Here is an 11,028-nt window from a genome sequence, read left to right as displayed (position 1 = left end):
CCTTTTTAAAAATGTTCAGAATTTCTAGAAATGTCTTGACTTTTCAAAAATTTCCTGACTTTCTAAAACAAAAAAAAACTGACTTTCTTATCATTTCCTGACTTTCTAAAAAAAAAAAAGTCATGACTTTCTTATCATTTCCTGACTTTCCACTGATGCTGTGACTTCCTGAAGAACACCTGTGTAAATGACTCTGAGGGTCTGGATCTCTGATTGCTGTGACGTTCTCACCTGTTGGGAGCAGCTGCAGGTGCGACGGCTGCGTGTTGTGGAGGTTTGGTGTTGGCGGGGTAGCCGGGGTGAGGGGGGATGTGGTGATGGGGTGGCTGCGCCATGAGGCGGGGCTTTATGGGCACCACAGGTTTGGGTGGAACTGGGACCTGAACAGAGAATCATGGGAAATAAATATGAACCTTAGTGCAACAGAAAGGTGCGTTTCCAACGCCAGTGTTAACTTTTACTCTCTTTAACTTTCACCTTATTTACAGCAACATAAACATCAGTTACAGCATCCTGTTCTACCTCAGATCTGGATTTATCAATTTAACACTTCATACTTATCAGAGATGTTTCAGCTTGACAGTGTTTCCATGAGGGAAATATTCAAACACTGATGTCACACTGTTTTCAAACTCACATGTACTGAACTGTTTCTACTTTGTCATTTTTAAAGTTTCTTGAAATCTACTTTAAATAATTTTTAACATTTGCTGCAACCAGGTTTCAATTTAAAAGCCTTTTAGTGACAAAGAAACTTTCCTTATAAACTTTTAATGTGAAATGTACAGGAAGTGCTGATTTTCACTTTCATTTTCAACACCCGACATGACCCCAGCAACCTTCACCAATCAATCACCTCCACCAATTATTGATCATCAAACCACATCTTACCTGAAACTCACTGACTCCTGATTCAACGCTAAAATCAACAATCACAATGATCAATCCATCAGATCACGATTCATCAATCAGGAACAAAGATCACAGCGCTCAGTCGGACAGGATTACACGTCACCCTCTCATCACTTCATTCAGTGGATCAGATTCTTTCTACATGCTAAGAACGTACGTGCTACATGCTAACAGCTAACAGCATGCAGGTGCGGTGTACCTGTCCAGGTGTGACGGGGTCAGGGGGGAGGGGCTTGTTGGGCGGAGCTGGGCGACTCACCAGCAGCTGGAAGGTTAGTGAGGAGGAAGAGAGAAGAGTGAAGCTTTGTGAGAGGAAGATGCTTTACACTTCCTGTTTGATGCAGTCAGGAGGAAACAGAAACATGCTGAGAGGATTTCTGTCTGTTTGACTTTCTGCTGCTGCCTTCACAGACGTTTACACACTTAAACTCATTTATAAATACAGAATTAAATTATCTTAAAGGGCACTTTATCATTATAAATGCTGCATGCAAGTAGAAGCATTAAAAGGGAAGGAAAATGTAAAACCATCATGCTGTAAAGTCACACTCAGACTGATGAGTGCAGTCAGAGCACACACATGCAGTTTCACTCTCAGAGCTCAACTTGAACTTGGACACATATTTCCACCAGTGGAGGAAGAAGTACTCTGATCTGTTACGTAAAGCGGAGCTCTGATATTTTTCAACTTTGACCCTATTTTCCCATGTGTCCGTGTTTTTAAGGACAAGTGAAAAATATAGAAACATTTCGTCTCTCCGTGATGCTGTCAGGCTCTCAGAATAACAATCTGAGTCTGTCAGTGGTAAAAACACTTTTAATGGACGTAAACTGACGGAGGAAACCTGCATGAATGGTGACATCACAGCCTGTTTCACTGCTGTCACCTGCAGCTCTCTGGACCAGTTTAAAAAACTGTCACTTAAAGACACATGGGAAAAGAGGGTGAGGAATAGGGAACAGTTCCCCAAATCAAAAATACAAATGTTTCCTGTTACCTGTGGTGCTACCTATCACTATAGATCAGTGGTTCCAAACTGGTGGGTCGCAGTCCAAAAGCGGGTCGCAGGTCCATTCTGAATTGACCATAAGTGACTCACTAACATGTCAAGTTTGTCAGAAAACGCTCTTTATTATGAAGTACAGTGAATTTCTGGCACAGAGCTTTTACTTTGGAGTGCTGTTTCCTGCTGTAGAGTGAGAGACTAACGGACAGCTTCGTGACAGAGACGACAAACTAGCTTGACGACATGGACTGACAAGTATGACGCTGTGTGAATGTTGAACCACTGCCTCAGGAGAAATCTGGACCCCATGGCCGGACCATTTAGGAACCACTGATCTAGATCGTTTTGATGTGAGTTGTCGACTGTTGGAGATATCAGCCGCACAGATGTCTGCCATTTCTTTAACATAATGGAACTAGATGACACTCGGCTTGAGGTGCTCAAAGCGCCAAAAAATAATAAACTCAACATCAATGTCTCTTTCCAGAAATCAACACTCAGTTTCTCAACATAATCCACAGACCTTGTTGTGAGCCGTTTCACGTAGGAACTATTTTCTTTCTACCAAACTACACCTGCAAACCGAATCACAGCACAGAGGGGAGGGAAAAGTCCCTGCACTAAAACATCAGCTGTGGATCAATCCGCCGCTGAAAAAAGTCCAACAAAGACCAACAACTGTTTCCTCCTGTTTGTCTGGTAAAAACTTCTGTGAGACGCTGTTTTAGAAATTACCAATAAAACTATGTATTTGTGTTGTTAAAGTTTTACGTCCTCAGAAGGAACCAACGGGCTCAGAGCTGAGACACAGACAGGAAGTTAGACAGTACTGAGAGACGCACTAGCATGTTGGTTTGAGTCTGAATATATGATCTGATGATGATAAGAAAAAACTGATACTAAACTGGTTTCACAGGAACATAAAGAGATGTTCAGTGTGCATGTTTCACTGATTGTTCGTCCTCCGACCAGCAGGAGGAGCTGCAGCCTGTAACAGGTGTCAGATTTAACTTCAGCTACATCTGTACATGTAGTGCAGACACACACAGGACACACAGTGACACTACACACTACAGGTAGCGGTGACTGTACCTGGTTGGGGGGGTCGGGGGGCAGAGGCTTGGTGGGGGGGGCAGGTCGCTGTTTAACAGGTCGAAGCAGCAGAAATAAAGAAGAGCAGCAGGTCAGAGGTCAGCAGGACGAGACCATCAAACAGTTTCTCTGATCCTCAGTAAAGTTTCTGTCTGTGTTCTGATGTCATGTGTTTGTCTCATAATAATAATAATAATAATAATAATAATGATGATGATAATAATAACAATAATAATAATAATAATGAGACTCAAACTTTTCACTGGTTTCCCATCATCCAGCTGGACAGTTAGCGTATGGTCACCGTAGCTGTTTATAACAATGACGACACAACAGCTGACCAAAAGTGAAGCCAAAGCACCTACACTGTCCCCTGGTGGCCGGCTGCAGTATAGTTGATCACTTCATCATCGTTATACTCTGTTTGATATTTGTGTGAAATTTTGTCATAATTAGCAAATGAATTCTTGAGTTATGGCCCAAAACATATTTCTGAGGTCACAGTGACCTTTGACCAAATTCTTATCAGTTCATTCTTGAGGCAAAGTGGACGTTTGTGCCAAATTTGAAGAAATTCCCTCGAGGTGTTTTTGAGAGCTGCACGGGGGGCATTGAGATCATGAGTCTGATGTGCCCAAAGACTGAGGGTTTTTCACACTTGGTCCTTTTCAGCCCTCTAAACGGACTCAGAGCTGTGACTCAGCATTTTGTCAACACTCCAAGAGAACTCAGACCCCTCTGAAGCGAACCAAACTCAGACCACCTCCCGAGGTGATCTGAATTCCCTTCAAGTCCTTGGTGCGGTTCAGTTAACCTGTGCCTTGTGAACATAAAGCAATTCAGGTTCACTTTGCTCTTTGCTGTTGTATTCAGCCCTCTAGATCACATGATGTTGACCTGGGACGCTTGAAAAAACGGACGAAAATGCGTCGGCCTGTAACACTTGCAAGGACGCAGGACGAGTAGTAGTTTGATCTACGGAAGATACAGCACGTCTCCAGATGTGGAATGTAGAATACATCAAACAGCAGTCTACAGCACAGAGACAGTGAGGTTCTCCTCCAACGTTAAGTTCACCTGAAAGTGTGGGGCCTCATAACCACACTGCAGTTCCACGTCAAAGTAAAAACAAAACTATGTCAGTGTATATTATATACAGGCTATAGTGTGAACAGGAAGAGGACTGAGGCCCCATCAGAGCTGAAGGTGATCAGAAGGAGAACTGGTGCACTTTCAGAGGGTTGAGTTCAGTTCATTTAAAAAGGACTTTATGTGAAAACATCTGAAATATAGCATGATAAGAAAAACAGGAAAACTTCCACCGAAGGAAACTCAACATGTCAGTCATAAGCACGAATGGACTAAAAGAGTTCAGAGGAACACGTGAGGTCTGAACTTTGGATAAACTCTGATCATGTGTGTCATCATCATCATCATCATCATCTTCCAAGGCTGGTCGGCCATCTCTGACCTTTTGTAGGCTCAGTCACTGGGATTTGTTCATTTATTTATGAACCCATACTGGATAAACTCCCTTCATACATGTGTACTTTGACTGAACAGAGATCTGACTGTAGCCACAGTCTGAGATCTCAAGACTTAGTTCTGTTGTCTGCTCCTGGAGCTCAGACTGAGCTGGGAAACAAAGCTTTTATGTGCTCTGCTGCTCTCACCTGGAATAACCTTCAGAAAGATTTAAACTACATGAACTGGTCTCTGTGTCTGATTTTAAAGCTCTCATATGAACAAGGATGAATTAATCAATTAATGTTGGTTCCTGTCACTGTGTGTAGGTGTTCTAATATTTCTACATGTCACTGTCGATCTTCTTGTTTTTATTGTGTTGTTATTTGGCTGTAACTTTTTGTGTGCTGCTGTCTTGGCCTGGTCTCCCTAGTAAAAGAGACGGTTGATATCAGCAACACTAACCTGGTTAAATATGGGATAAATAGAATAAATAAAAATCATCACCATCACAGGAGAAAAATATATTTTAGGCTGACAAAGTGAGAACATGTTAGGGATAAATGGAAGTGCTCTTTGACGACATGAGGAGGAAGTTGATAGAAAATAAATACGAGGAGTTGAAACCAAACAGAACATCAGATTTAGTCTCTTTAAGATGAGTCTGTTTGTTTGGACAGACTGCATCTGGACTGGTCCTGAACATATTCAGGTCTCTTTCAGACTGTTGTGTCGTTTTTGAGGAGGTTTTCCTCGTCTCTGATTCAGATCAGGTCCAAAGGTTTGGACCCGTTCAGACTGTCGTCACTACTACGATGATAAAACAGCTCAAACAGATGACGCACACCTGGACAACAGTCACGACACGACATCAAGACAGAGACGTGACAGAAACACACATCAGACTAACAGCTGATCAGACGGACAGTTTACAGATGGTTTGTGAGCAGACGCGACACAAACACACACGTTAACACCTCCAGCTGAGGTCAGGTGAGTTTACCTGCGGCGGGGGTTTTAAGGCGGGGTCAGGGGGGAGTGGCTTAGTGGGAGGAGCAGGTCTGTCATGAACCTGATAGGAGAGAAAAGAGGAAGCAGAGGCAGAGTGACAGCTGACACATGCAGAGGAGAGGAGGTCAAAGGTCAAACAAGCAGGTGTGTTAATGTGAGTGACAGGAGGAGAAGAAACGTCTGCAGCTGTCGTGTTGTGTCACTTCCTCCTACTCTTTCACAATAAATCCATGTCGCAAGACGTTTTGTCTCCGTTCACTATAAAGGTGTTCAGGAAACAGGAAGTGAAAGCAGAACTTTCAGCTTCATGTTTCAGAAGAATAATGACTCCATTCAGAACCTCGTCGACCTTTGTAACAAATATCTTCACTGACAGTTCACTGCTTCATGTTAAATCTGGATATTTTGATATAAACGGCAGCTTAAAATATTTTCTAATATGTTCTTAATTTACAGGTTCTGTTTGTAAGTTACTGATGAACCATCTCTCTCTGCGGCACTCAGGAACACGCATAACGTCATATTCTTTGGATTTTCCTGGAACATTCGTCCCGTGTCCATCACAGCCCACAGGCTGTAAGAGGCAACCACGGAGAGGAGAGGACAGTCTCAGTATTTTAAATACGTTACAACTTGTTCACCCACTGGCAATGAAAAATAATTAAAACACGTAAAAAGTTATTTACATTTCCTTTAATATTTTTGTTTTGAGTGGATGAACACCATTTCCCATAATCCCACAGATCACTGCAGGTTAAACATCACAGCTCTACGTACAACTTGAATCGAGTATCTGTGGTTAGTTCACGTCTGTTATTACAGACGCTGGCGTCTTAGTGGTAGTTTTCAGAAAGACTGCGGGCACGCCACCTGGACCAGGTGATGCTGCAGGTGATTTATCGGTTTGTGTGTTTATTTCCTGGATGTCAGTGGAAGAGACTTTCATCAGAGACGTTCAGCACAATCAGGCCTGGTAACAAGACTTTGAAACTTTTTGTACTTTTCCCCTCTCAGGCCTGTTACAGTCTTGTTGTGGGGGGGTGAATCAGTGGAGGTGTGGTTGCTATGGTTACCTCTTTGTGTGACGGCGTCAGTGGGATGTCAGTCGGTGGGTTCAGGTGGTACCTCAGGGGTCGGACCTGCTCTCCGTTCCTGCCGTCAACTCGCTCCATCACCGGCGTCCTGAAGAAACGTGAGATTAGGAAACATTTAAAACACTGTGGAGCTCGTTTCATCATCATTTCATCATCATCCTCATACAGACCACTGCTCTCTTCACTGTTATCTTACAGTGATGCATTCAAGGACACTCAGACATGTGCGGACTGATGTTTTATATTGTAATCACAACTTTTATTTCTTTCTCCTTCAGCTAAACACAAATCACGATGACAACACCACAGACTCTTTACTTGTTCTCACAAACACAAACTAAACCAACGACCAGACGTAAAGATGCACCTCTCTCTAAACTCTGAGGACTTCATTACCCAGAAACCTCCCTGTGCTGTCCAATGTTTCATCTGTGACTTCCAGACAGTCGTCATGTCTTAAAATACAGATTATTATTACTGTTCTTGATGAATGGTGATGAAACCACAGCACAGGTGGGATCTGGATCAGTGCAGCTTTAAGGTCTGACGTGCATTTCCTCTGTAGGTGTGATCCAATCAGTCAGCGAGGTGAAGAGTTATATTATAATCTGATTTAAATTAAAAACTTCACCTCTCTGAATCTACAGGGACAGACTACAGACCAGGACCAAGTTGGTCCCAGCAGGACCAGCAGTACCTGTAGACGTGGGCGGGATGAAACTCCAAACCCAACAACTCAAAGTGAGCCACACTGCATCATGGGTAAAAAAAACACACCACAATCAGACTCGTATGAGTAAACAAATGGATAATGGACTTGCACCTGTGTAGCAAGCACTCAGAGCTTTAACAGTACATGTCACATTCACCCGTTCACACACACACTCATACTCACATTAAATCTTCTGATTTATATATTGTTTGTTTGTCCTGAATTTATTGATTGTATTGACCTTTGTGTCCACACACACACACACACACACACACACACACACACACACACACTCAGTATTACCGGTTGTGTTGCCGGGCTTTATGAAGCGGGCTGTCGGGTCCAAAACAGAAGAAACTGCGCCGGAACCGAGGGAAGCGCAGAGCGAGGAAGAGGAGGACCACAGGCAGGATGAAGAGGAAGATGACGAGCAGAGCCACTCGGACCGGATCAGACTCTGAACAGAGAGGAAGAGGGGGCGGGGTTAAAACCAGAGTCAGACAGAAGCTGGATGTTTTACTGACACAGTGTCTGTCGGTGTGAGGTACCACCTGCTGCTCGGGCCGGTCCGCTGTCCACGCTGCCTCCGTGACCGGAGTACCTGCAGTCAGGTGGAGCCCAGCCCACATTACAGTGGCAGTTCTTATTACTGTTACACACCTGAAACACACACACACAGCACACTGTAGGACACTGCAGACACTTCACAGTGCAACATGTATTTATTGTCTCTGGTTCTGATTGTGTCTGCACTGGTTTCCCTGCGCTGTGGGGACGAACACTCAGCCTCCTTCATTCTCCGATTTTGTCAGATTACTGTTGACAATAAAATGTTTCACAGAGTCACATCACGTCACACACAAACCCTTCACGTAATGTTTAAGGCCCCTGAACAGACGCTGCCATCTACTGGTCACCTGTCACAACACATAAAACCTGCTGAAAGAAATCGTGGTGACATGTTCGACAGTAATTTATGTTTTGAACAACATGTTTTATCACCTCAGAAACATTGATGTAATAAAATCTATTGAACTTTTAGAGATACAGAAACTGTTGTACGTGCATTTATCTCTTCGCTCCTTGATTGTTATAACAGCCTTTATTTGGCTTTTAACCAAAACCAATTAGTTTGATCACATCACACAGATTTGATCCTCTGTACATCGGCTCCCTGTTTGTTTTAGGACTGACTTTAAGATATTACTGATTATTTTTAAGGCTCTTCATGGCTTCAGATTACATTTCAGACCTTTTAGTCCCTTATGAACCTCTGTGTGGTTTGAGATCCTCGAGCAGAAGTTGTCTGTTCCAGAGTCCAGACTGAAGACTAAAGGGGACAGAGCTTTTGAAATCAGGAACTCGAGGCTCTGGAATAACCTGCTTGAAGATGTAAGACTGTCTGAGTCATTGTTATTATCTTATTGATTTTATTTCCCATTAATTCAGATAGTTTTGATTTTATGTGATCAGGTTTCTGTCCCCACAGAACAATGGAGGTGAATGGTGTTTGATGTGAGTGAGTGTTTACTGCTGATTTGAATGACCTGACTCTTCAGCAGATACTCATAAACATTTAACGTCGTTCATTTTTTGTAGTTAACGTGGAGCAAAACTATGATGCACGTTTGATCATTTTGAGGCCTGGACAGCAGGTCTCAGGATGAGAAACAGGTGTGATACAGCTGTTCATATTTACCACAATCATCCCACAGACCTGAGTGTGTGTCTGTCAGTGAGGGAAACTCTGAACATGAAAATGTTTTCTTTATGTATTCTTTTCAGTATTTGGACAGACAACATGTTTCTTCTTCTTCTGCTGAACAATCTGTTCCTCAAAACCCCTCAAAAGTTTAAGTGTAACTATAAAAGAACGTTTCTCACCTTACTCTTTCTTGCCAAAGTCTAACTGATCCTTCAGGACGATCGTCGTCTTTAACTGAACTGTAAAATCTGATAAACCGTCGTCCACTCACCCCGTGACCGTTACACTTGCTGCGACATTCATCCACCCCAAACACCGACACGTCCTGACACTTCTGGTTCAAACACGCCTAAAAACACAAAAACACTTTAACAAACAACTCCTAAAAACAAATTCTTTTTTCACATTTCTAGTAAAATATAATGTTTACAGAATCTAGATGATCATAAACAATTAAAGTCAAACTGAGCTGTTTTATAAAGCACTGTTGTCTTCTTGTTTCTATAGATTAGATTTTACAGATTGGGATGTTTTCTCTGCTCTGATCAACTCCTCCACGCCTGCAGGGGGCGCTGTGTGTCTGACCTTGCCAGGACTGCAGGCGGTGCCCTGGGCCACAGTGGCGGGGTCCGACACATCATCTCCCAGGTGGAAGTAGGTTCCTCTGCAGACCAGGTCGCTGTGGTTGAAGCGGACTGTGGTGGTGAGGATCTCTGCGTTGGTGCCCAGCAGTGGGCGGTCCCTCCCTCCCTGACACTGGATCCTGCCGCAGTGGACGTCACTGCAGCAAACACAACAGGAAGTGATGTCAGTTAAGGCTGGTTTTCACTTCTACTCAAAGCAGACAGAAACTTTAACTGTCTACATATTCTGTGTACTCTGTGTTCTGTCTGTGTACTCACGAGTTTGCACAGGGGATGTAGGAGCCGTTGGTCAGCTGACCACAGTTTCCATATTTGTTTCCCTGTTTGTTGACGGATGAGAAACAGACAGGTGGAGCGCTGGTGGCATCTGCCGACAGACAGACGGACAGAGAGAGAGAGGGACAGGTCAACCTGGTTAACTGGTTTCAGACCGGAGCTGGCTCTGGGTCAGTGTGAACCACAGTGTGACGAAATGTTTATGAACGTAAACTGGTTTCAGTATAACTGGTGTAAGCTGTAGTTGTCTCAATGTAAACTGGTGTCTTACTGGGCCCCCACAGCATCTGGCACTGGGTGTGCATGCTGGCACAGACTCCTTCGTAGCAGTAGGAGGCGTCGTTCTCGCAGGGCTCCCCGTTCTGCAGGAAGACGTTGGGGGGGCAGTAAGGGGAGGAGCCTGTGCAGTACTCGGGGAGGTCGCACTCTCCGATTGGGTCACGACACACTGAACCCGCCGCCCGCAGCTGAGGAGGAGGAAACGTTCACTTTAATTTAGTTTGGGAGGAATAATATCGTGTGTGTGTGTGTGTGTGTGTGTGTTACCTTGCAGTCGTGGCAACAGATGCCGTCAGATGAACACTGAGCTCCAGGAACCAGCCGACAGGTGGAGGCGTTACAGCAGGGGTCCTCACACTCCTGACCAATCAGAGCACAGCAACACATCAACAGGAAGAACAACACAAACACACCCTGCATCCTGATTGAACAGTTTTGCTTCATGCCATCACAATGATGCGATCAGACAGGTGTCCAGGTGAGTACCTCCAGCAGGCCGCAGTCACACTCCTCTCCTTTCTCCACGTACAGGTTTCCACAGCGAGGTCCTCCCAGCAGACGGTCCGGCTGCGGCACGTTGAACAGACACATGCCGCCACCGTGCAGCAGGCTGACGGACAGATCTGCAGCGCTGCAGCTGCTGAACTGCTGTCCCGGCATGAACCTGGAGGTCAGAGGTCACGGGGAGGGAGGAAGTCAGGGAGCTGTGTTTCTACATAGACCTCCATTATAAAAGAGACAGTGTCACAATATTCAGATCAACATATTAATCTAATCAGTAAACAGAGCTGATCAATAAAAACGGAGGATTAAATAATCAGGACAGTGAAGT

The 11,028-nt window shown here is 44.2% G+C and overlaps 1 protein-coding gene across 5 annotated transcripts in view; it reads right to left on the bottom strand.

The window, feature by feature from the left end:
- Positions 1-11,028, bottom strand: part of adam15 (ADAM metallopeptidase domain 15) — a 37,718-nt gene that overhangs the window by 4,766 nt on the left and 21,924 nt on the right. Inside the window, exons 12-24 of one of the 5 annotated variants that reach the window (XM_078171270.1) lie at positions 10,683-10,860; positions 10,464-10,556; positions 10,189-10,384; positions 9,900-10,008; positions 9,583-9,778; positions 9,269-9,346; positions 7,844-7,952; positions 7,596-7,749; positions 6,560-6,668; positions 5,479-5,547; positions 3,012-3,059; positions 1,112-1,177; positions 232-380 (exon numbers count right to left, since the gene is read on the bottom strand). In XM_078171270.1, coding sequence (XP_078027396.1) covers positions 232-380; positions 1,112-1,177; positions 3,012-3,059; positions 5,479-5,547; positions 6,560-6,668; positions 7,596-7,749; positions 7,844-7,952; positions 9,269-9,346; positions 9,583-9,778; positions 9,900-10,008; positions 10,189-10,384; positions 10,464-10,556; positions 10,683-10,860 — 1,554 coding nt within the window. The remainder of the gene's footprint in view (positions 1-231; positions 381-1,111; positions 1,178-3,011; positions 3,060-5,478; positions 5,548-6,559; positions 6,669-7,595; positions 7,750-7,843; positions 7,953-9,268; positions 9,347-9,582; positions 9,779-9,899; positions 10,009-10,188; positions 10,385-10,463; positions 10,557-10,682; positions 10,861-11,028) is intronic. The other 4 variants (XM_033640805.2, XM_033640806.2, XM_033640807.2 and 1 more) reach the window with 4 other exon arrangements.

The sequence above is a fragment of the Epinephelus lanceolatus genome, chromosome 10 (assembly GCF_041903045.1).
Source record: "Epinephelus lanceolatus isolate andai-2023 chromosome 10, ASM4190304v1, whole genome shotgun sequence".
Taxonomy (NCBI): domain Eukaryota; kingdom Metazoa; phylum Chordata; class Actinopteri; order Perciformes; family Serranidae; genus Epinephelus; species Epinephelus lanceolatus.
Note: the sequence above shows the minus strand (reverse complement) of the source record. Positions and strands in the feature narration are given on the sequence as shown.